Here is a 26,665-nt window from a genome sequence, read left to right on the forward strand (position 1 = left end):
TATCCTGTTGAAATATGCCAATAATTATACACAGAAGATGTGCGGTGACTCCTCTGGCAACCAACATGTCAAGTGTATGGGCATGAAATTGTTGAAACTGCCAAAGGAGACAAACAAATAAAAGCGGAAAACAGTGAATATTACCCTAAAGCACATATTGCTTTGCAGTGGGCCAGTATGTTTAGTTTTCTACCAGTACGTTTAGTTAAATGGTCATCTTCAAGAGCAGTGCCCTACTGCTACTGACCACTTCATGGGTCCTGACACAATGGGATTCCAGATCTTGGTGGTCCTTTAGGTACTACAAGAGCAATAACAACAATGCTGCTTTCAAAGGAAAAAGACAAGACACAAGCACGCTCACACATAATGGTAAACTGAATTTATTTCCTTTTGGAAAACAATTCCAGTAATCTCCAGGTTCAGACCGCAGAGTAAACATTAATAACAGTAACATACAGGTTAGTTCAACTGATTCAAGAATTTGGCTGTGTGAAATCATTAAGGAAAGTCTTGAACACTCAAAGCTTCAAATGGTATCCAGAAAAAAAAATTCTTTGACAATCTACATAACAACTATTGCATATATGGTAATGCTATCTGTCATATCGCAAGGCTTACAAATATATATACGGGCCTTATTCAACTGTGGGTTCCTGCTCTGTGAGAAAGAGTCTCTTCATATTTTTGCAAGAATCTTCAGCAATAAAAAATAGTCTTGGATTCATCCGTTTGTATACCAAAAGAGAGAGATTTCTAGACCGAAGTTTAAACAAAAGGAAGGCCAAACAGAGCTGTAATGGAACATAGCTATTACCTTCTCCCTCCTCCTTGAAAATGACACTTTTTCTTAAGCTATTTTTTCCCCTCACACAGTATTATTATTATTTTTATCCTTCTTGAATAGGGCCCAAGTCCACTTGTCTTTATAAGACCATTTTAGTATCAGACAACATAATACATGTGCAACACTTTATATACAGGAAGTCTATCCGGTGCTCAAAAGTTCAAACACATGAACATCCAACAGTTTCGATAATACAAGTTTTATGGTACAATACAATGTTTCTGAATAATATACATTAACAATGAAAGTTTCGTGCAAAGAGTAAAACGTGTTCCCTTTTTGTGCCACAAAGAATCCTCTGGAAGAGATGGGCCTTGCACTAACTGCTATGCTGGGTCATCGTATGATTCTGTAACAAAACAAAAAGAGACAGCTTAGTCACAGGATAGGCATTTCTACCAACATCACACAAAATAATGTATTGGAAAGAAAATATCTTTGACTCCTCCCTGCTTTAAAGCAGCCAGAAGAAGTGTCTTTTCTCAAAGAAAAGACCCCAGCTGTTTCACACCGCTTTTCTTTCCATAGGTCACCAGAAAGCAAACACACTGTCTCCAGGTACGTTTGGGCAGACCTGCCCCAGGGAAACTGCACACCAGTCCTGTGGTTCTGGTGTCTGCTTACATATGCCTGATGGTTTATATGTTATGCAAAATGAGAAGTGTGTTTATTTTGCAGAAAAGGCCTTGCTGTTTATAAATCAAACCAAACCAAAGCAAAGCAAACAAACAAACAAAAAAACACGCTAAATGGACAGTGCTTCCTAGACTGTGGCATCAGTTCAAATATTTTATTACATTAAAACTTATTTCCCCCTTAATAGTGTAGCACGGTATATTCTGGCCAAGAGTCATTCTGTGCCTAGCAGAGAGATCAAAGGCCGATGAGAAAACAGGAGGGGCTGCCACAGCCCTTCCGTCAGTCTCCAAAAACCACCAATATTTTTCCTCAAGTGAATGCAGTGCCTTATGCGAGGTGGCACAACATGGACCTTGGAACCTGCAGTTCTCCTTTCCCATATGGGTAGCGAACAAATGCAGCAGCAAACACACGTATCTCCCTCTTTCCTACCGCTGCCCTAATCTAGTCGACCACTTTTAGGGATGAGATGCTATTTCAATGCCTGCATTGGCTCAGATCCTACACAAGCACTGAGCTAAAAGCAAGGAGCCAATCCAGTGCGTGTTAAGTCTTCTCCAAAGTAAACTGATCCTCAGAAAATGGACTAAGTCTGTGAATGCTGCTTCCAAATAACAGAACAGCCACTGATTAGTGATGAATTTTGCCCTGCTTAATCTGCACCAGACTTGTGCCATTGACCCAGAGGGGATGGGATGGATGGCACGTCCCATAGTTGGGTCTCAGCTCGTCCTGTCCCCTCTCTCTGCTTTATCAGCTTAATCTGTCTTCAAATCCCTTTGGACTAGTGCACTTCAGGATGAACTTGTTCCCCGAAGGCTGTCAACATTTTCGGTGAAGTGAACATCTACTGAAGCATACCTTTCAGAGCCACCCATGAAAAGGCACACAGAAACAGCCTTGGCAAAACAAATGTGAAATCCAGCATGACTGCAAACCAGTCTGATAGCTCTCCCTTCCTTTCTCTTTCTCTCCCTAAACTGTGCACGCACACAAACAATAGTTCATGGGACATTTGGCAAGGAAAGGATCTTACAGTAAGACTAAGGAATTTTTAATGTAGTGCCCTTCTCAAGATTAAAGGAAAATGACCCAGTGACACTCAAAGATGCAGTTTCCAGATGTGAATGCAAAATGATTTAATGCTGATGGCAGGAATTCCAGACTATCCAAGGCCAGAGTGTTAAAAAAATACACTCTACCACTTGATTTCATCTAGCTTCTTATCCTTCACATAAAGTCATTTCAAAATGCTGTAAAGCAGTGGCAATACACTGCAGACTAAAATGTTGGCTGGTGTCAGGTAATGGGCTCTGACTTGAAACCACAAAAGCAAGGAAATTAAGAGTTAAGCCTGACTGTAGGCCCTTTTGTCATCCTGTTGTGCCCATTTATTTCAGCACTTATGGCATAACACCATAGGCTTATTGGAGACCCTGCAGTACCTAGAAACCGCAGGACAGGTTAAATATGGGGTAGCAGCCTGAATGCCGATTTCTCCTTTGATCCTGAGCAGGTGAAGTCATATACCAGTTGTTACATTGCAGAGGGATATTTGGGGGGGTGCCTTTTGTTTCTAATCTGCTGAAAGCAAGCATGTCAGTCATTCCCATTTTAATTTCTTTCCACTGCCTGAACAGTGCATGATCAGTGTGGGGCTGGACGAACAGTCGCATATAGAGCAGCCGAAAAGTGTTTTAGATGTGTAGGCATAACTCTGGCTGCAATGACATTTTTGATTAAAAAATAAAAAGGCCCAAATGAGAGGAAGGCAAACTAAAGCACGACTTAAGGCCTGTCCTGCCCCAGCTCTTGGTGTCCCCGACTCCCATGCCCTGATGCAAAATGGGATTCCCTTGATACGGTGAAGAGGCAATAGAAGAAACCAAGTGCTGCAGAGAAAAGCAAGGCAGGGCAGGATACAAACATTATGAAATCCTTTGAGCAGCTCGGGCCTCAAAAAGGCAAATGTACTTATTATAAACAGTCAAAACACAACATGCTTTCCAAAGTAATTAAGGCTCCCCAAACGTGAGGGACTAGGGAGAAATACCTATTTGGCTGAGTGGCAAAAAATACCAAGTGGAAGCACTTCAGAAGCATAACATTGACAAGGCAAGCAGGCAAAGGATGGAAGGAGAGAGATAAGAAAAGAAAGAAAATTCTGTAACCCCACGGAGAGCCATATTCTACTCCACCAAAAGCCATCTATTGGAGACCCCATGTCTAAGTGACTGAAAATTGCAAACATTAATCCCAGTTATGAACTGTTGTTGTTTTTATGAGGGGTGTTGTGTTTAAAAATTTAGGGCAAAAATCCTCCTCCATTATCCGCACAGCGGATCTTGACTGCGATGCTCTCTCTTCCTCGCGGGCGGCGAGCTCCCCGCCTCCCCGGCAGTGGGAGCGCCCGCGGGTGGGGAAAGCCAAATTTGGAGCCCCTGCCGGCAGGGATGCGGCCGGGACACGGGAGCATGGGCACCCAGGGAGAGCACGAAATTACAGTCGAGATCCCCTGTGTGGCTCTGAGAGCACGCTGCCCTTCACTAAAAGTACACTGCACGAGCTCAAAATGTGCCTCTGCCGCAAACTTCAAAATAGTTTTGCCTGAGTTTGGAGCAATTAGTGCATCCATTTGCCAAAGAGAAATCTTTAACGAAGTACACGAGATATCATGTGCTTCCCTACTTAATATCCCCCAAATTTGATTGCATATAAACACATCTGCTTAATTATGAGGTAGTCTCCCTGTGAAGCAAAAATTTCAATTTCCTACTCAAGCAATGGAAAGGGAAAATATTTTTTGTTAACGTAATCCTTCCTGGACCTCAGCAATAGCTGCATTAACATTTCCAAGAGCTACAATTTCATGAGGAGAACCTAGTTTGCAAATAAAAATGCAAGCTTTGCATGCACAAAATGGAGGAACAGTGAAGCAGAAGGTCTGTGTGTCACTGCATTTGTTACTGTGTTAGACACAGACCCAGCCAGGAAAGCTGTCTGACCTCCCCAGTTTCTCTGTCTTGGTATTATCTGAAAAGCAGGTATATTACCTGGGAGAACCCAAATTCAACATATTTCTCATAAAAAATAAACTCTTTAAATGAGTTTGTCCTGTTCCTATACCTATATGTTAGCAGAACCCAGAATCCCAACTGCTACGTGAGCTGTTATAAAATTATATGCCACCACTTTTCTAGATGAAAATGCTTTGAGATATCTTTGTTGTTAGTGCTAAGGAACTAGAAAACATGCACAGATTTCATTATAACACTGGGTGGAAGAATCTTCTCTGCAAAAAAAAAAATGTAAAAAGGTTTCTTTGCAGAAATGCTCGGGACAAAAGAGGTAATATTTTTGGTTGTTTGATGTATGTCTTTATGTCTTTGTGTTTTGGAAAGAACATGAGATGTATTAGCTAGTAAAAAGTTCCCACCCAAAGAATCAAAATTAACGAAGAAAAAAATATCCACAGATAACCACAGACACTATGCCATCAGAATTTTTAATGCGAACTGTGGTTGCATTCGATTTAAATGGGACTTGTGCTTCTTATGACTAGATGAAGCAAGACACGGTTGTACCAGACAAACAGTGCAAAGAGGGTACAAGTGAAGAAATAGAAAGATGAAATGTAGATGTATTATTTCAACAGATGGTAACGGTACCACAGCAGCATGTTATTTTTTCCTTAGTTCAAGAACACAAACATGAGTAATCAATCATCACTGATTAAGTAATTATGGTACCCTACATGTTATCACTTATCTGGAATCCTTTACCCGTGTACATTATGGATCACCTAGTTTTTTTGTTTGTTTGTTTGTTTTTCATTCAAAGAAAACCCACAAACCTGAACCCTACTGCACTGCAATACAGTTCCAGGTTGTAAAACAGAACTCTCTACATTACTGTCAACCTTTAAGCACTACAATTTTTATTTATTTATTTATTTATTTAACAAAAGCAATTGGTTTCCAACAGGCTGGATAATAAGTCTTTTGACCTGCATTCTTCTCTGACCCATTAAGGTCACCCCTGTGCTCGGGCATATAGCTGACTTAGGAAATGCCTGCAAGTCCTGCATTTCATCTCCTGCCCACTCAAAATAAAGCTTTCTTTAAATGTGTCTGTACGGGTCCCTGAAGACCAGGGAAGCATCCCTGTAGTGGGCAATAGAGGGACAGAAGCTTCTGCCTTTATTAATGAATGCAGACCATTATGAGTCTGGCTGGCTCCTGCACTGTTCCCAGAAGCATATACTGTACGTGACTTAAAATGCTAGAATATTGACACAAAGCGAGCTGGGCACCCCTAAGGAAAATTACTCCTTGGATATAATGTAGGCTCGTAACAGCTATTAGAGTACAAAATAAAACCCTCCGGGATCAAACTGACATATACCGCATTCTACCTACTCCTCAAACATTAGAAGAATTTCTTTGTGAAGGCATTCTCAAGGACAGCATTAAACTGACTTTTGTAGCAATCTGCACCAGCTTTTTGGCTTACAGCTTTTAGTACTAAATCTCTAGTTTGAATCAATATAAGTACTATATCTTCCACATTAATCAATACATTTGGTTCAATACACGTTCTATTAAATTATACTTTCTAATCAAGATTTTCTGCTTCTCTTCCCTTCTTTTTATTCCAAACTTCTTACCCTGTACCATACTTTTCAAACTGTCTGCAGCTAGTAAGGGGACGCTGGATTTTCCAGAGCTGGAGGGGGAGAAAGAAAAGCTGGTGGAAAAGGCAAGCCTAGCAAAACCTTAAGTGCAGCTGTAATGACGAATCACAAATTCAGTTTCACAGAGTCAACATGGTTTCCAGAACTTCCGTCTGAAGCCTCATTACTTAGCCGATTGCCATGATATAAGACCTCTTCTGCAGAAAGCTCTGCGTTGGGAAGTGGTGAAATACTACATCATGTGGAAAGGAGCGTGGGGGAGGAGGGGACGGGGTAGAGCAAATAAATGGAACTTATTCAGATGTAACTACAACTTTAAGAAAAATCTCAGTAAAGACCGATTTTTATACCCTTTCCTCAAACTTGTGCTGTTTCAGTGCTGCAGTGCACAGTTTCTTGTCAAAGCCCCATTGTATTGTGGCAGTGTTCTTTCCTGGTAAACTGTAATATGATTATACCCAAGTCTAAATTGATGAGATATTTAGATTTGTGAGATACTAAGATTAAATACACGCTATAAATTAAGATGTAAAAAGATATAATTTAGTCCAAGTCTTCAGGGATATTTGAAACATTTGGATAGAAGATCTCTCTAGCAATCTGAGTGATGTACACAGTTACAGCAAATGACTTTTCCACACCTGTGTTAGGTTTGGTGGAATGTGGTTATTCTTCATACGCAGAGAATATGAAATGCAGTGTCAAAATGATAAACACATATATTGCAGACATTTGCCACTGTCTTACAGATCACAAACACTACACTGATGTCCTTGCTTACAGTTTCTCTTTCTTTTCTCCATATAATCACTATGGACCTGCAGAGAAACTGTTGCAGTTTCTTTTGACATTTAACATCATCGTACTCAGCTCACAATAGCATCTTATAATCCTTTCTAGATGACACTATGTGTCATCATTAAAGAAAAAGGTAAAATAGCATAATAAAAGAGAAGAACAAGAATTTACAGAATTTAAAGACAGAAAAGACCCGTTAGGGCGTTTTCTCCACCCACCTTGCCAATGTTGCATTACTGCCTATAGTGTAATTTCAAGTGTTTTGCCCAGTCCAATTTTAATTAGAGCTTCCAATGCTCCTCTTGGGAAGCTGTTTCACAGCTTCACAGACCTCAGGGTTAGGATTTTTTTTTCCTGATGTTCATCCCAGGAGAGGAAGAGGCTCAGCCAGCCCCAAATCACACACAAAACCAGAGCTGCATAGTCAGGAGCTGATTTCAGTAGAATATCTGGTCCGTTTTAAAGCATCTGAATACAGTAAACTTGCTTTCAATGCCCCAAAACATTAAGGCCCCCCTCCACTGCTATTGCATGTAATTAAGATGATTCTGTCATGTGGGCTTCTTGGGTTCAGCTGCAATACAGGTAAATGTGTATTAAAGGTGGGGTTTAGCTGTGTTCCCACAGTGAGAACAATCCCCTCCACTGTCCACCTCCACCAAATGTATTAACTGAAGGATTTAACCCTGATACAGGGACATATCTAGATCCATTCAATGCTGTAGTCTTTAGTTGTACTGACAATGAGCCAGTCTATAAACAATTCTGTATTTTTCACGTAGATGAAATACAAAGAGCAACTTCAGCTGAAACTCATCATCGGATGATGTGACCATAGATTACTGCCCCCTCAAGTCCCTTTATTCCTTTCATAAAACATGAGCCATAAGAAATTAAATCATTATATCTGAAATCTTGGAATTAACAGATGTTTCTAATGTGTCTGATTGAGGAAATTACGTTGTTTCTGAGACAAAAATGAACATATATTCAGAATTCAACACCTATCCTGAGTGAATGAGGAAGCTGGAAAGGAGATGATGTCTGATAGTTTTTCAAAGGTAGGAAGCTAAATGAAGACTTTGAAGTTCTAGAGAGGAAATAAAACTCTAGGCAAGGTGTGCCTGCCACCAGCATCTTCAGTACTACAGTGCAGCTGACAGAGCAGAAGGAGTATAGATGAATTTTTAAATGCACTAACATAGACGTGGAGTTTCATTCAGACTCAGTATGACCATCAGCATAGACCTAACAAAACACAATCTCCAAAACTTGAGATTCCCAAGGAAAGAAGTATTTGATCTGAACTAAAACAGAGCTATTTCCACAACAAAGAAGGAGCCAAATCCCAAGAGAAACTATGTGCCCATAAATATCACTTATCTATGCATAAATACTACTTATGTGTGGTGAGTTTATGTTTACCAGCCTTTGAGACCCAGCTCTGTTCTCAGACACGATGGCCACTTAACCGGTCATCTCAGGTCATGACTGACCGCTGTTCACAACGATAATTTAGGAAAGTCTACACTGAACTACAGTTATTCACATAAATTAGTTCACGTAAGCTATGTGATTTGATATGATATTATATTAATGTTTCTGAAATGACATGACTGCTAATCAGACCGTTCACTTAATCGTGTCTATGGAAAAGTCTCAGTATTCTGGTTCTTCTACTCAAACATTTCCAGCTGGACCACAGAAAACAAAATCATAAAAAAAACTCTAACTGGATAGTATGTTCTCAGGGATGCAAACTGGAAACTAAAAAACAAACAAACAAAACCTGATACCGATTTTTCTTCAGAGACTTACATTAAGTCAGTAGTAAAATGCCAGCAATTCCCTTTTGGATTGATTATTACATGAGAGTACATACACCACAGATTTTCTGTGTGGAAAAGAATGACATATTTTTAGGTACAGCAAATAAGACCTTCATCCTTGTTACCAGAAGTGAACTGAGGTAAACAAAAGTATCCGTTCACCATCCTTGCACCTTCCTCAATATGAGTGTTGGCAGGGGCTACTGGTTAAGCCCCTGACATAAATCAGAGTAGCTCCAACGCTGCTTTAACCTACAGTGCCAGGTAATAGTCTTCCACAGGCCTCCCTTACACTATTTGGTGTTTATTGAAATGCAACGGAACTTACAACAACCTCTCCATTCTGGGCAAGGCATGTTTGGATGTATGGCAAAATTACCGCTATAAATGATGGTGATAAGAGAGAGGGAAATAGTTAGGACGGGTTCACAGGAATTTATCAAAACTGGGAAAAAACTCCGTTCTATTATGCTGTGAAGTGGCTGTATTGCTAATCAGGATCCAAGCCTACATGTTGTTTGTAGAAAAACAAGGCTTTTGTGATGCTGTAAATGTTTTAAATTAATACACACGCATCCTACCCCAATAAGAAAATTGTTCACTAAGTGGGAATAAAAGCTTAAACAAAAAATGCAAAAGGAGGCACTTCTGAGAAATATATCAAAAGTCTTATTACTTTAGAATATGATTACGATTACCCTGGTATAAATTAAGAGAAACTCCACTGAAAGCAAGGGAGTTACAAGATAGGGACGAGTATGAACAGAGCCAGGGCTGTGGAGTTTAAAGCAAAATGAATATTGCTCATCTACTGATTGCTTCTTGCTCACCCTCTGCAGAGGGGACAGGCAGAAGTCTCTTCACCACGTCAGACCAGTCAGGCAAAGAGCAAGCTGAATGAATCCTGGTTTATCTGCAGCTGCTGTGGAGCAGAGTAGCTGAGGACAAAAAGCTTTGATATGCAACACCGCCTAGTAAGATATTCAGGGATTGGGTCAGTGTTTTACAAACAGATGTGTTCAATGGCTAGCTGTTGCTCTGCTTTATTTTTTTTCTTTGTTATGTTTAATTTATCATGCTGGTGCTTTCTAAACTACAACATCTGTAAACAAGTTTGGATTTGACCTCCCTCCCATTTTACATCCACAAGTGGTACTCCTACTTTGTGCTCTAATTTTAGACCCCTTGAAGACAAACGAATCGGTGGAAAAGAGAGACAGGTGTAAAACAAACAAACAAACAAACACAAAAAGCCCTTGGTCTGACAATATGTGTTCATCTTACGTGAACACAAATTTACCTAGCTGGGAGTGAGGCACTGGCTCCTGGAACTGAAGCTATGCTATGTACAGATTCCTTTATAGGTCAAACCCAATTAAACAAACTACTGCTAAATATTTAACAGCTCAGTGCAGTAATTAGTGACAAATAATGGAAGCTTAAATTGATAATTGCACAGAAACGTCCTCTTGGAAACATGACATGTTTCTCGCTCCTCCTGTTTATCTCACACTCAGCGAATCCTGGTAGGTCTTTTCAGGGATTAAAGTGACAAAGGAACCTGTATTTTACACACATCTGTTCAGTTAGCGGTGCAGTTTGCTAGGACATGTGAGCAGAAAACTTCCAAGTGGATCTTTTTCTTCTCAAATTCCCATTCTGGGCTCTCTGTCTTGAAGCAGAGTAGCTGCTGGATCAAGTGAATTGATTTCAAACCTTAAACCAACCAGCAGCTCCAGAATTTCAGCTCTTGTCCATAGGATTCAAAAGGTCACCCAATTAAGATGGGGAAGCACACAGAGCTGTGATTTATATGCAAAGGGCAACCTTTAAAACAATGATCCTTCCCTGTTTTCCACAGGTGCATGTACAAGAATTCCTTTGAACAAAATTACAAGTGAAATTACAACTTTCTTGACACAGCCTGAAAGGAAAGCGCTGTAACTTGTCTGCACTCTTATTATACGGGCGGATGCATCCCACACTTGTATCGATCGCCCGGTTCACCTCCCTACCTTGTGACATAATGCTGGGTATTGTGCTTATCAGGTGACAAAGGGACAGCCTGGAATTTGGATTCCCTGCACATTGCCAGCCAGTGCGTGCTGCCTTGTACAACAGCACTCAGCACACGGGAGGTTATGGATCAGCCCAGGATTAACACAAAGTGACTAACACAGCTTTCACTCAGCGAAAAGCAAATCCCGAACCAGCCCAGGTTTCAAATCACCAAACCCAGCTTTTGTGAACAAAAATCAGACCTGGTAGATATCTGGCATATATACACCCAATTAAAATGGAGCATGTAAGCAGACTGGTATGTATTTTGGATGCAGAAATCAGAACCACAGGTGAAAATGTGTCCCCTCATCTGCGGTATGTCAATTTTAAAATGTGTAGAAAAGAAAAGGAAAGCTAGCTCTCCTCCTCTTGGAAATGCTGATGATCAGACCCAGACTCACTTGCACATTGATGCATCTTTTTCCTTCACAACAGTATGTAATGAAATCCAGATCGAGCAGGTTTGATGGTAACGACCAAAGATTCCTGAGCTGATAAGCAGAGGTCCCATTGCTCTCAGACTGACTTCCTTCACAGCTGGTCACTATGCCAGACCACACAGTGGGCTTGGACATCTTATTGTCCTTACTCCTACAGCTCTTTAAACAATGAGCAGTGGGAACTGGGGCAGTGGTTATGTGACAGGCTTGGTATGAATATGAACTACAAATACACTTGTTTGTAAAGAAAATAGGGACCATTTTTGTCCCTTCATAGACAGACAGTTAAGAACTCTCTATAGAAATGTTGTGTTCCTAGAATGACCCCATTAGAGGTCTCTCCTTTCAGCCTAAGAGATTCCGTGCTGTGAAGGTGATTTTGAGACCAGAATGCTACCGTGCCCTTCAAAAAGTCACTACTTCTCTCAATTTTTTAAGGACATACACTGTAAATCAATAAATCTGGAGCATTTACTGACATGTGGTACCAGAACAATAAAATTTTATGTTTGTCATTGTGGTTATTGGTTGTAAAACAAAGAAGTCTGGATTCTCTATTGTCTTCTGTTTTGTTGTTATTTGCATCCGTGTAAAGAAGTGTGAAATATGACCACAGCTAAATGGGAAGAATTTTACTCTCACTTTTGCCTCTTTTCAGAACCTATACAAGGGGCAAGACAGCGAAGTCTTACCCCCTTGTAAGTCCAAGGCATACAGCACACATTTAGTACTCCCTCCCGACACGTACTGCACAAAGAAGCATCCTTCTATGCCTTTTTTTTCCATCCTCCCCACGAGGCGAGAAGTATCCTCCTCCCAAATGCCATTCTTGGAGGTTGGTCATCCTGTGTCCTGTCACACAGCTGGCCAGTGACACGTTGCAAGTCAGACGTGTCATTAGAGCCAGCCTCGACCCCGCACTGACAGGCGAAGAAGTGCCCCCCTCACCCCTGGGCCTGGCTGGCGGTGCCGTGGCACTCCTGCCTCCCTGGCTGTCCCCTGCTGGGGAGGCCAGCCTGGTGCAGCTGCCGCTCGCAGCACCCCTTGCTGCCCGTTAGGGCTGGTTTTTAGCCTGGCAATCTCGTGATCAAGTGAAAAGGATCACGCTGAGGAGGGAAAATGACTGGAGACGACACTTATTTGCTGCCTGTGTTTAGTGCCGAGCTGTCTGAAATACCGAACTTTAATTCCTTTACAAAAAGATGTGCTGTAGCTATGGTGAGGCTAATCTATAACCCTCGCAGTCTTATATAATTTGCTACTCCAAGTTAATTTTAATTCATTACAATAAAACCCACCTAATTAAAATAACTCTTTAAAGTGAAGTATTAGCTTGATCCCAGGGAAAAAAAAAGCCGAATCTTCTCATCAGAGGGCGATTCATCACACGGCAGTGCACGCTTACAGAAATGCAAAGGTAAAGCGATAAACAAGTACCCACAGCAGCGGGGCCAGGCGGAAAGGGGCAGGCAACAGGAGGCCTGCTCTCCCATCAGCGCTCCGAGGAACCTGCCACACAGAAGTGGCACTTACTCTAATTTAAAGCTCTCGCAGTTACTTCACCTTGGCAAAATTTATAAACTAATAACTTGAGTAAACAGACCGGCGCTGCAAACAGGAAAATAAAACCAATGCAAAGACTCAGGCCCACAGAGGAAGCAGCTTTCCCAGAAAGTTACTGTCTTCAACAATAAGATAAAACATTTGTTTGGGGGCTACTCTTCTAGTCCCTGAAGTTCAATAACTGTTCCGCGTTGTAGCATTAGCATCAGCGAGATCTGCACTGCCACTTCACTGTGGTCTGTATTCTATTCTCCCTGCAAATCTCCTCAGCATCTTAAGGCATTTTACAAATCGGTATGCTCGTCTTCTGGTCAGCTCAACCGAAGAAATACTTCTGGATGTGAAAGAGCCTGCTCTGGGGCTTTGGCTTTCCCTTAAAATGTTGTTAAATTGTCAGGTAATCTGCTTTCAAAGTGCCAGTTCTAAAACATACTAATATTTGCAATTAAAGCTCATAGTCTTTCAGGTTTCTGCTAGTTTTTGTTTCTCAGTAACTATTAAAAATTACAAAAATGTAGTGTTTTCCATTTACATGCACAAAGAAGAAAACCAGAAAGCAATTACAAGGGTTAAGCAGCAAGTCTATGGAATACATGCAGAACAATATTGGAATTTTTTTTTTTTTGTGTGTGTTATATCCTAAAACACACCACTGTGTAGAAAGTTCTTTTCAAATCAAAGCACTACTACAGTAAAACAACTGCAGGCAACGTTTCTGAGCCACGACGCAGTTTGTGTCAGAACGCTCATCACTTCAGGCTGACCTGTCAAACTATCTTTGGGAACACGATAAAAAGGCAAATCTGCAAGTTGGTAAGCAACTTTTGAATGATAAAAAGTATGCGCTGCTCACAAACTACAGAAAATAATGCTGTGCAGCGCCAGCCGAGCCGCACTGATGCTTACAGCAGATGTCTGCCCCTTCCTACTGCTTACAGGCACACCTGCTCGGGCTGTGCTCCTAAGACTGCTGTGAGGGAGTCAGTGTTGTGAAGCTCCAACAGAAGAAACCAAACAAAAAATTAGGGCTCAGCTGAGTGATGTGGAGAAGAGATCAGGATTTAGTACTATACGCAGGTACCTGCTATCAGCAGTCACGCTATACTATAAAATTACACGTGGATGAGGTTGGTAAGATGACATTTTTGAACCTTGAGAGGCAATTTCTGGTACTTACATTTTCAGGAGATTCTCAGCACCCTGCAGAATCTGACCCCTGAATCCAACCCCCATACTTGGGTGGCCCAGTAGGGTCTCAAGATGCCTTGTTTTAGGCATCAGGGATTGAAATTTTGGCCACAGGGCTTTTCCAGAAACTAACACAGTTGTCAAACAGTCTACGGAGCTCACCAGAGAATCATTTTGAAGGATTTTGGAATCACCACTTTTCTGAGATATATTTCTCTATTAAGTTCTGCAGAACAGTCCAACATCTGCAGAGACTTACCATTCTCTGATAAATTTTTGTCATTTTCAGACTAATTCCTATACAACCACCATATATATTTTTTTAAATCCTTGTGGCCTAAACATTCAAATCTTGGGCCAGCTCAGTCCTCAGTGCACATTAAAGCATTCATAAGGCTGCCCGACCTTATGCCAGCCTGTAATAGCCCCCGAGGGATTTATATATCAATTAAAAAACCCTGGAATTCATTGGAGTCTGAGACGTGCCTGCAAGGACCAAAAGGGAGTGATACAGAACCAGCTAGCAAAATAAACAGGAATTGCTGCATACTAAGGGAATCCTTGGCTGCCTGACTAAAGGTGCCTTTTATACTGGCAGGGGATGCAAATTGGAGCCCGAGGATCCGCACTTTCATTTTCAAAGCACTTTGCAAACATCAACCACTTCACCTTCACACCATTGCTTCGAGGGAAGTAAATATGTGCAGTTCCAGCATCCTCTGTTTTCTGGAGGTGCAAAGAAGCACCCAGCATTTTTTTACAGGCACAGTCTGTGTTCACACACAAAAGGGAGCTTTTGACAACCTCTTCCTTTGTGGGCAAATGAGTTTCCCAAGGCCACCAGGGGAATTAGTGGCAGAAAAGGGATTAGTAGAGAGATCCTGCTATCCAGCCTGGTGCTCAGTCCGCCCTGCCTCTCCTGGAAGACACCAAGGCAATTCGGTGCATCCCAGCCATACGCTGCGTTGCTGTACAGGGCAGATTACTGCATGTCATCCTTTATAATCTCTCCTTTAAGAGGGAGTCTACCCGCTTCCCGCGCGTCCCCCCTCTGCTTCCCCCCGCAGATGGTGGCAAGGTTAGAGACAAGTTGTTTTCTCAAGGCTGAGATTAAAAATGGCTCTGTGTTTTGCTAAGCATTCCTCTGAAGCCTGGGCAGCGCGTGCGTGTGTGTCTGAGAACGACCCCAGTGAAAGGGAGGAATGAGAGATGCTAAACAATGCTGCACAAAGTTGCAGACTGTTCGGCTACAGGCCAGAAAATGAATCCAATTTTTCATTCTGTCATTATAAATATTTCAGTGCAAATGGTACTGATTTTCTGCAACTGTGGTTAAGCAAAGGGCCTCCGAGTGAATATTTAAGAAAAAAAAAAAAAAGGAAAAGGAGAAGAAGGATAAAGGAAAAAAAAAAAAAGAAGAAAGAGAAAGAAGAGGGAGGGGGGAAATTAAGGTTAGCAACCAATTAATTTCAAACTTCAACAGCAAAAAAAACTGGAAAAATTTCTATAGCGATGTAGTGTATGTGACTCCAAGAAGGAAGAAAAAAAACATTTACTCTGCTCTTCTTCTGACAGTTTCTCATAAAATATCTGCAGTCCATCTATCTTTTAGTACTCCAGGCTCCTCTGGAGAGCAGAAAATAGTAGTTTAAAGCTCACTTCAGTGCCAGTCTGCGGGAGATTGCTTTCCACAGGACCCCTGCTGATGGAGGCCTAGGGGAAGAGGCCCAGGAGTTATTCAATCAGTCCAAGGCTCTGGGGCGGCTGGGGGTCCGCTGAGGGCTGATTATAAAGCTGCCCTCCTGTTGCCTGCCTCCGAACAGAACGAAATGAGCAGCCTCTTGCTGAGCAGATTCTGCAAGAAGGAATTTCACCTGTCACGGAGTTTGTCAGAATTTCAGGATTTATCTTGGTGCAAAATTAATAAAATACCAACTAGGATTTCAGCCTGACTACTCAGCTGTGTCATCTCAAAGTGATCTTTCACCTAAGAAAACCTGGACACGGAGCTACTGAAGTCATCCTTGCCCTACTTTTGCTCTGGAACTTCAGCAGGATGCTATGACTGAATAACAAAACCATCAGATGTGGGTTTCCTGACTATTACACCAAACGTCAAGCACTGGGTGGGTGCTACTGTCCTAACGCGCGACCTTCCACCTCACTTCTGTGCTTCCCGAATCTCCCTGGAATAAGCTAGGAATCTGAAATATAAAAAGATCATTTCTGTAGTTTATAACCTAGTAGGTCCCTTATGGCAGCACATCTGTTAAGTTCATATGCTGGTATTCCAGGTCTGGATTTGATTTATAAGTTTTAAAGGAGTACAAACAACAGACTACATAAGATTACATTCAGCGAAACCCTGCAAATTAATATTGCTGTGACAGTCAAGTACATGGTCCTTTAACCATATTCTGAGTCTAATATCTATCCTTGCAGTAAAGTGCCAGGTTGATAAAGCATCATCTCAAGCTTCTGTGAACAGAGTTCAGCTCTTTCTAAGCTAGACAGTCTCACCGGTCTTCTGACAGTGCCTTACAGCAATAATAATAATAAAAAATCTTCGTATACTACCTATTTAAGTAAGATTGTGCTAGCTTATAGCACTTGGTCACATGAATTTCAAGTCTCAGGTAGCATAGAAGCAATTAACTTGCAGCCTGCAAGAGAGCTTTTCTGTTAAAAGGGGAGATCAACTTGTAGAAAATAAAATTGTTGCCAGCTACGCTAGCTGATAGGTAAATAAATATTATTGAATTTACAATGCCATTGGTTCAAATCATGACACGGAAAAACAGAGATCCACTGTACCAAGAAAGAGCAAAATATGCCCAGATTGGGAAGAAAGATGCCATTAATAGCTCTTACTCTACATTGTGGAAATTTCTGTACCCTGTTCAAAGCTGTTTGCTGTCTGAAGTAACAAATTTACCTTTCGATCTGCTCGTCAGCATTTTCGAGGGAGAGCTTAAAACAAACGGTAACACATCCCTTTCTTACCTCCTCACCCTTTAAATGACAATTCAACATTAATACACATCATAAAGCCACCTTTACCAGGCAGTAGTAGTCTGACAGTTTTAACACCAAGAGATCTCACAGCAAAGAGAGAGAGAAAGCACGCAAGTGGATGCACAGATGGTGGGAGGGGACACAGGGTGCTCTCAGCAGGCTACAGTAGAGATGCATTAACTCCACAGAGGGATAAGGGCTTCCCACCAGTACAGTCATGAATTATAACTGAGCATGGGAGTGAGTTCTTAGTGCCTGTCTCACAGCAAATATACTGTTCCATTTTCCTGCACAGTCACCTTTCACCTTTACAAACTCAAAGCAAAGCAAAATGCACCACTAATATTAACAGTAGCTCGGTTGCTTTATATTACACAGCACACATCTATCTGTACACACAAAGTATGGAGCGGAGCAGAGCATCCGCTGACACAGAGTACCCCCAAGCTGATTTACACACCCACGATCGGTGCCTATGCCTAGCGATTCTGCTGCAAAATGAGGCTGTAACAATGCAGACAAACAACTAAAGCTGCATGTAGAAATGTGTGTAACTCAGCAGTATTGGTTCACGAGGACTGAATCATCTCTTTCCCTCTTCCCTTGTTAACGGGGTGGAGGACATTCATTTCAGCTTTGAACACAAAGGAAGCTCTACTTAAAAAAACACACCACGAAAGCCTACAAAAACACACTCTTTTTCCACCCAAAATCATATTTTAGCCTCAGCCTGATCAAAGCATGGTGAACCTGACCCCGGTAACAGGTAGGAAAACTGAACCTGAAAGCTGTTCTTCCTGGTCGGGGTTTTGTAATGAACAGCTCCAGTTGTGTAGCCATCTGCATCTGAGTCCCTTTGACTAATGTTTGGAATGGAGCAATCTAATGATGCTGATGCTCTAAGAAAAGAAAAAGAAAAAAAAAAAGAAAAAGAAAGAAAACCACCACTTTTGAGCCAAGTTTGCTGTTTACTGGAGTTTCCTGGACGTGTCTCTTTATGAATCACTGACCACACCTTGTTTTTACAAACTATCTGCACCTCCTCCCTAGGGGAATTCATCCCCTCCCAACTTTCCTCCTACTCAACAAACCTATCAATGGAGAAAACTTGTTATTTTAGGCGGCTGAAAATTTGACCAATTTAAAGGATTCATTTACCATGCCTTTCACTTTCGTTTAAATCCTCAGTGCTCCTGTTCTAAATGACAGCACCGCGAGCGCTGCTTTTAAGCACTATTCATCTTGCCTACCACATCTCAGCCTTTCACACAGAAGGCTGCTCTCTCTCCAACAATGGAGCCTTACTCCTTTATAGCTGGAGGGCAGAAACTGTTACGAGCTGTAGACTTGCTGCAAATATCACAATAAAGGATACAAATGTGAATTTCTCTTAAAATACAGGTTCAGCTCTGGAGGTACCTCGCTTTAGAAAACTGTCAAGAGCAAACAATATATCTTCCTCCAAAATGCACACCAGCCACCCAGCTGAAACAGCTTTTCCAAATGATCTAACGTGTCAATGGAATCAGGACGAGTGTGAATTTTATACCTTTCTCCATTTTGTGTCTCTAATCGATATTCTACCTTCCTTCACACTTGACATACTCAGTCTTGGTTTGGCAGCATGTCTTACAGAACCTTAAAGACAAAGACTGAACATCTCCCTTCTCTCCAAATCCCTGTTTGAGAAGCGGGGCTACTGAGCTATGCTCTGTGGTGGAAGAAGGTAGGGTTAAGACTACAGATGCTGGAGGGTGGCAGGTTTGTTGCTACTGATCCCTATGCACCAAAAAACCATACAGAGGTGAGGATGCTGGGGTATACAAGGTTCATTGCAACCCTCTGCCGGCACTATGGGTGGGAATGGGGGCAGATCTCGAGCGACAAGCTTTCAGTGCTAGCGTTGTGCCATCACTCGTCGGGAATCGGCAAGACCAGTGGAGAGTGGAGCCAGGAATGAGGAGCTTATTCACGGGGACGGAGGGAGGGGGGCCAGCAGCAGGGTAGGGGGAAGGGAGGCAGATTTGCAGAACTGGCCATGAAGCTCCTCAGTACACCATAGCTGGATGCTTCATAAAGTCACACTGATGGCAGTCCCGGAGATGACCATCTGTTGTCAGCTCTGGGCCAGATGAAAGATAATATAATGGCAGCTACTGGTAGCTAACAGCAGGGCAGTTGTAGGAAGGAATGCGTCCTAGAATGAAGAAGTGGTGCTTCCTGGTTAGCACAGAAAATCAGTCATCGATATCAACTACATTAGCAAGAAATTAATGGATGGACAATTAAGAGAACTGAGCTGATCTACCAGGGAAATCATTCACATGCAAACACAGCGCTTATTTCTTCTGCTTACTCCAGGTGTATTAGCCAACTGATCTGACTAATGATGAGGTGTAGGCTGAAATGGTCAGGGCACAGATGATAAAAACTCATTTTCTGCAAAGGGCAGAATTCCATTTCTAATGATTATTTGTGGGTCAGGGAATACATTTACTGCTTTCCCTGCCCCCAGTCTACAACAAGACTCCCTGATGTTCACCGAGGTTTCTACAAGGACTGAGGTTAGAAATTGGCCTTTATGTAATAACTGAACTTCCCCTTATTACTATCATGATTTATTTTTACAAGTGTCTGATCATTATTATCAGCATCACTCAGCAGAAAAATGTTGGCCTTGTAGCCACTATTATTTCTATCTTGTTTCGTTCTTTGCCCCATAACCTCCTTCCTACTTCTCTTCTATTCCTTTGCCTTTTGTTTTCCCTCTTCTGCCTTCCTGTGTATTTTCTTTTCTGCAGCAACTTATGATTTGCTTCTTTGGACTGAATTCCTGCACACTTTGCTGTTCCATTTGCTAAAACGATCAGAAATCCTGATGTTAATGTTGGCATGTAAGATCATTGCTATGTTTCAGATTCAACACTTAAAAGACAAAGGAAAGTGAAGCTTATCCTCTCTCTGATTACCATTGTTTCCGTCTGCTTTCAGACTGGAGACAACAAACTTCACTTAATATTTTCATAACACAGTCTTTGCAGTCACAAGGCTTACTATTATCTGTTTCTGCAGAATATATTTGATGTTGACCATCCCAGCCAATAATGTGAACAGATCCAAAGTATGGGTTAACTTTTTTTGTTGTAACTCATTTTTTTTCCAAAAATAGATACCTATATTTTACCTATATATATATATATATATATATATGTCCAGGCATACAAGTATGAACAGGAAGGAGTAGGTAAAATAGGGACATATATTCATGTATATACACATTTGGTTATGACCATCCCCCTTGAAGGAGAAGGAACATACATTTTTGCTTATTTTTGTATGGGTATATTGTGGGTGTAGCTCAGCACTTATTCTGGACATTATACTTCGCTTCCAATTCTTTTGCCTTTTTACTGTCCCATAAGTCTGAATTTCTTTTCAAGATGAAAATGGTTTATTTAACGGTAATACTCATCAGTTAACTGCTACATTGTCTTTGTCAATTAATTCTGTAATTTCATCAATAATATCGTCCAAGCATCTGAAAAAAAAGCAGAACCATGACAGATTCAATTGCTGCAGAAATTTAAGGAATGTTTTCTCAGGGAATAAGAGATTTTGTCAACACATCGTTTCCTGCTTATTTACAGGAAACTGTTCAGAAAGTTTCACAAGTTGACTGTGTTGCACATAGATTTACAAGTATATGGAGAATGTGGGGACAAGTAAGAACCAGCCCATCTTTGTCAAGCACTATTTAATGAAATCAAAATGGTCCCTATAAAACTCTGGCACTTGGGGCTTGGTGGGCTTTGCAATGTGCTATAAATATTCATGGCCTTACAAACTACCCACAGGGAGTGTTTACATTTGAATAGGCCAATCAAAGGCGGGTGAACTCACCAGCTCCAAACCTGGAAATTTCTTATTTGGAAAAGAATCACCGCATGAAAACCTAATATGGCTGTAACACCCCTGGATCCCCAGGGGGGAAGGGGCACTGGAAAGGAATTCTTCTTTTTTTTTCTTTTTTCTTTTTGGTATTTAACCTTTGTTTGACATTGAAGCAAAAGACTTGTAGTGGAAACACTTTGAAGTTATGTCCTTAAAGAACTAATGCGCGGGTGCCCCTGTCACTCTTCTCATGATTGCCTTTTTCAGAAAATTTGCAAAGAAAGTAATTCTCCCTTCTAGGGAAAGAAGTCTCAAGTCTGAAGAATATGAGCCTGAACATTTTAAATCTTGAATGACATAGAAACATACTTTATCTGCTTGGGCGTTGAGAATTTCCAGGGACGACCTTTTAAGCATGGATTATCTTAGGGAAATAACATGCGGTTGATAAAGTCACATGCATGCATGCACCCATGTGCACACACTGGTGCACACTATCATAAATATATTTTCCTTGAAACAGAAAGCACTGTAAGAGTTCAGGAAACAATGCACTCAAACTAGTAATACTTGCAATACATGCCTCTCTATTTAGTTCCCTCAAAACATAAGCATTAATTACATTCCTATCTCTGGCACACATATTGTTATCATCATCCTCACTTGATAGAGGATGCATGGTTAAGTGGAGCAAGTTAGTACCAGACTTCGCAACTGAATCCAGCTCTTCTGACTCCCAGGCATCTGCTCTGACAAAAGCAACCTGCTAAGGACTAAGGCCAACATTACTGAACGTGGCACCTGTATTTAGGCATTAAAACTGTTTTGCTGAAACCTTACAAAGAGGCTGTGGCTGCTCATCACCTATGCTTTTACTAAAGTTGCTAACTTCAGGCATTTATGACCTGATTCCTGATGTACTCAGCACCAGCTTCTTGCACTGACCTTAACTACAGCTGGAGGTGCTCAGCACCCTCTCAGAAATAGGCCATTGAGTTTAAAAATGTTGGCCTAAAGCTTTGATTGTTAATTGGATTTCAGGTAGGCTTCTTTTTAAGAAGAGCTGACAAAGTTATTCCCTGCTGGCTCGTGGCCTTTGGGGCCTAGAAAGCCAGCATCTCTGTTCCACTCCTCAGCCTAAGAGTTTGGGGACCTAGAAATGCCAGAGCTAATCTCTAATTTCACTTAAAAATGTTTTGAGGCCTTTTCTTTGTGAAGCAAACATCCTTGAAAATGTAACTTCACCTGCAGGTTTGAAAGTTTTGTCCCTGTTTTTGTATAAAGAGTATAAATTATTCATGCTCTCCCCTGTTGTCATGCAAGGCTTACCATTGGGACCTACACAACACACAGACTCAACTCTCTTGGGGGCACTGGCAAAACAACTCCTACCTGGAGGTTGTGGTGCCACTGCTGCTGATGCTAATCCCACACCAGCCTCCTTCCCAGCTGGTCCCCAGAAGGAGGCACAAGGAGGCAACTCCAGTCCAGACCAATTAGCAGTTTTCTCTAGCTGTCCCCCATACAAGAGAATATAGTGTTTGAATCCCAGCTCTGTTACTGCTTCCAGTAGTGGTTTTGGTCATGACTTTTAGTTTTTTCAATAGCCTAGAGTTTGCTTAGCTATGCTCCAGGCTCAGGTTAAGGGTATTTTTAGAGCTGTTTCACAACATTGAGATCTTTGGGAGCATTTTACAATGCAGAGGTCTTTGGAAAATGTAACCCTTAAAGAAAAGAGCTAAAGACTAGAAGATTACTTTCAACGGTGCTAAACCCTGGAGCATGAATGTGTTTCAAACTGGACATCCAGAGAGGGACACACATAAAGTTACATAAAACTTCTGGAGACTCTTCTGTGCTGCTCCTGCCTTGCTCTGCCTTCCTGTATGCTCGACTGTCAGCTGCTTGCACCAGGAGCTGCGAATGTTCTCCTGCTGTTTTAAACAACGTGAATAACATCTGCTGTGAGTGCTTCATTCTTTCTTTCATTCTTTCCCTGGGGAAGGAACCGTGTATTTCAGTTTGGAACAGCTCTGTTGTGGGCTGGGGTTTTGGGGAAGGTTTAGAAATCTGTGCTCAGGTACGTGTTATATGGGAGAAGGGAGAATTGGCACCTATAGGTGCCACTATTAAAAGCCAAGGATGTTCAGGGCAATACTTAACTGCAGTGGAAGTCTCTTCCGCATACCTGGGCCAGCCCGCAGGAAAGCTGTAGCTCCCATGCACAGTAAGCTTCAGCTGTTTGATAAAAACACTCACAAAGCAGGGCTGTCAACAAAGGCACTGTTACACCAAACGGGAAGAACTTTTCAGGTGATCTCAGAGATGTGCTGGCCCCAGAATGAGTCTTAGAGCACAACTGGGCAAACACATAGGAGGGCAGTGCAGACTGCAAGAGAGCATGCTGAATGTGCTCCTGGTCTCTTTTTGCTACTGAGGAACAGTGCTGCAGACCTCTGTATTAGCTGGAATGTCCTCCAGTCTGATGGCTTCATGCCCAGGTATTCTCTGCTGATGGAGTCCAGACGGGAAGCAGCAAGGGCGTGAATCACTGAAGCCAGGTCCCTTTCCAACAGGATGGGAAGTAACTGCTGATCCAATTATTTCTTGCCCTAGTTTTTATGTCTGTAAAGTGGGGATACTTAACTACCCCATGAGCAACTAATTATTAGCTATAAAATGTTAAGTAAATGCTCTATTTCACGAAAAAGAGAAGCAATTTTTGTAGTGGGCAAAATGGTCTTGAGAGGCCATGTAATCTTGTCTAGTATCATATTCAGAATGAACTATCACCACTGATAAAACAATGATCCTGTACAATTATTCAGCATTTCTACTAGGCATTGTTACCTCTCTGACCCAGCAGCATAAAAAAAATAAATCTAAAATTAAACCATTCACTCTGGGTATTACCCCACAAGAGTGTCTCATGCCTTCCCACAAACACCAAGGTGTGTTGTGTTGGCTATGGAAGGAACACTAGGACTGGAAATAGGAAAGGAGTGGTTACTTCTCATCAGGCACAAAGGAAGCACTAACATCCATTCAAACGTCTAAGTCTAAGTCTGAAGTCTAAAGCAAAAAAACAGGCACTGGAAATAGCATGATGATATGAAAGGGAAGTTTTAATAGGCAAAATTGACTTTTTCATGATTTATTGAAATTCAACATTAAATTAAATTAGCGATAGGTTTCTTTACATCCTTACTAATTAAAAGTTCTGTATAGTGGATGATGGATGGAGAAGATTGTTATAGTTAAATCTGTACAGAAAGCTGTATGGTCATGCTCCAGGTATTCAACCAGAGAATTTCAACGTCTGGGAGAAATCTAGGCACCCTATAAGATAATTGTCTTGTGACTTCCTTATCTGATAATCGTATCAGATATATTTCTGATTTTAAAGATTGTTACAAGCCTGATTCTATGATTCTGTTTATGAAAACCGCTTATTGTACTAAGCATGTCTAATTAAAAGTGTTCCATTCTAAAGAATAAACATTTTTAGGGACATACTTTATCAACTCCATTTCAGAAGTGTAAATACACCACATAGGTGTTTGAACACTGCAGAACATGTAAGTATGAAAACTCAAAACTCAGAACACTCTTAAAACATACAGTTCCGTAATATAAGGTTTCTATTTCCTTCCTTTCTACAGTGGTAGTATCTTCTTCAAAAATTTAAAGCTAGTTCAATAGCTATGGAGCACAAAGCTATTTAAAGGAAGTGTCACAGGTGGGAGAAGAGTGAGCTATGGAGAAGATTAAAATTAAGTCTTGTATGCTTTCTCTGAGAAAGGCACGTATTTTATCAATTAAATTTGCAAATAGAGTGGTAGATAAAGCAGAAGTATCAGCTCAGGACACCAGGTTTCTAGTCTTGTATTGACCACCAAACTGCTGCATGTACTTGAATTAGTTTCTATACCTCCACTTCTGTTTCTGCTACTATCCTTCACCAACTTGGGTGTAAACTCTTTGGAGTACAGAGTTTGCCTGTTACAGTTCTTTGGACATTATGGCAACAACCTCAAACAATCTAAGCATCAGTATAATGCATTCGATTAATTATCATATTAATTATAAAAAGCTACTGGTTGGAACAGTTTGTGCAGGTGTTTAGAATATCCTAAAACAAAAAGCAAACTCATATAAAATCTTATTATTTCAACCCAAAGACTGAGTAATACCTTATGGGTTTGATTTTCCTGACTGGTGATTTGTTCTCTGTTCTCACCAGAACTTGGTCCTATGAGATTGTCTTGAGTTCCTTAGAACGGTCTGGAGTGAAGTCATGGAAACCTCTAAAGAGAGTCCTACTTTTTTTTTTTTTTTTTTTTTTTTGGGGGGGGGGGACGGGACAGTAACTTCCCCAAGGTGAGAAGAATGTAGTATATATATTCTTATGTTCCTATAGTCTGCTTTTCCTGGAACAGGAGTCATAAAATCAAAAGCAATGAAAGCAAAGAATCACACTGGGCCAAACACCAAGTTAAGCACCATTATAATGCATTTATTTTCTGTACCCCTGAATTAATTCCTTTTAATTATCAGCTGTACTATACACATGGATAGGGTTTCTATGTTATTGTGTTCTGCTCTGCTCAATCTTGCTCTTGTTCTTATTCTGCCCTACAGCCATGGAGTGCTGTCCATGGCTTCTAATCTGAGATGATTAGCATCTCTCATGCATGGGAGATGCACTTTAGATGCATGTTTAAATTAAAAGCAAGAAACTGCTCCTGTTAGAGGGAATAAATAGACTGTTATGCTGCAAGCCCCAACACAAGCCACGGTAATGTGAAAGGATAGAGAAACATAACCCGGAGGCTAGTTGCCAAAGATTCCACTGCTTCAGCTGGTAGATAGCCTGAACAAAGCGATGCTTCCTAGAAGAGGTTTTAAATGAGATCTTGAGATCAATGTATTTTCAGTAAAAGCAGACTCCAAAGGTCAGTACCTACTGCTCTGCCTAAGTGCTTTGCTGCCCTTTTACCATCCTGGGTAGATAACTGGAGGTAAGAGCAGAAAGCCAGTGATCCCAGCATATGTGAATGGCGCGATAGAATGGCATTTTTTTTTAAACATAATGAATTCTCAGCTGGGGTGGGGCTACCCAAGTTAATTAAAATAATAAACATAATGAATTAAGTGAATAAGAAAATGAATACCTTTCCCTTTTTGCCAGTGTAGATAAGCCAGAGAGAGTCTGTCTCTAAGGGTATGGAGATGTGTTCTGTTAAGAGCCTTCTGCAGCACGGAACAACCAACACACTGATTGTCACCTAGCCAATGTAGAGCATAATTTGTCTCTCTGTGGGGACATCCTTTTGTGCCCTTCACTAGAAAACCAGGTGCTTCAGTTACGTTGAAGTTTTAATGAACTAGGTTTAGATGGAGACAGCAAAATCTTGCCCTGAGTCTTGGGCAGGGATGAATTTTCAGTGGAAAATCATGTGCTTTTATTATAATAAAAATGCAGAAGGCAGCTGCTGGGGACCCCATGTATTTTGAACCGAGATCTTATTTTAGAGAGAGAGATTAACAAGGAGGTGATGTTACATGTCACTACTACACCAGGATCTCTACATTTTGCATCTTCAGAATTCAGTTATCTATTCTGCCTCTTTTAAACCCAGTCTGAATTCTGCTGTTAAAAGTCCCCTTGTCCCTGTTTCTTCTCACAATTTTCTTTTGC

The 26,665-nt window shown here is 41.2% G+C and overlaps 1 protein-coding gene across 13 annotated transcripts in view; it reads right to left on the minus strand.

The window, feature by feature from the left end:
- Positions 1-367: 367 nt before the first annotated feature.
- ZNF521 (zinc finger protein 521) overlaps positions 368-26,665 on the minus strand; it is a 231,720-nt gene continuing 205,422 nt past the window's right edge. For all 13 annotated transcript variants that reach the window (XM_080581128.1, XM_080581127.1, XM_080581126.1 and 10 more), the window contains one exon: positions 368-1,196. In XM_080581128.1, the coding sequence (XP_080437254.1) occupies positions 1,167-1,196 (30 nt within the window). In that variant the 3' untranslated portion in view covers positions 368-1,166. The remainder of the gene's footprint in view (positions 1,197-26,665) is intronic.

The sequence above is a fragment of the Anser brachyrhynchus genome, assembly GCF_964034855.1.
Source record: "Anser brachyrhynchus genome assembly, chromosome: 2".
Taxonomy (NCBI): Eukaryota; Metazoa; Chordata; class Aves; order Anseriformes; family Anatidae; genus Anser; species Anser brachyrhynchus.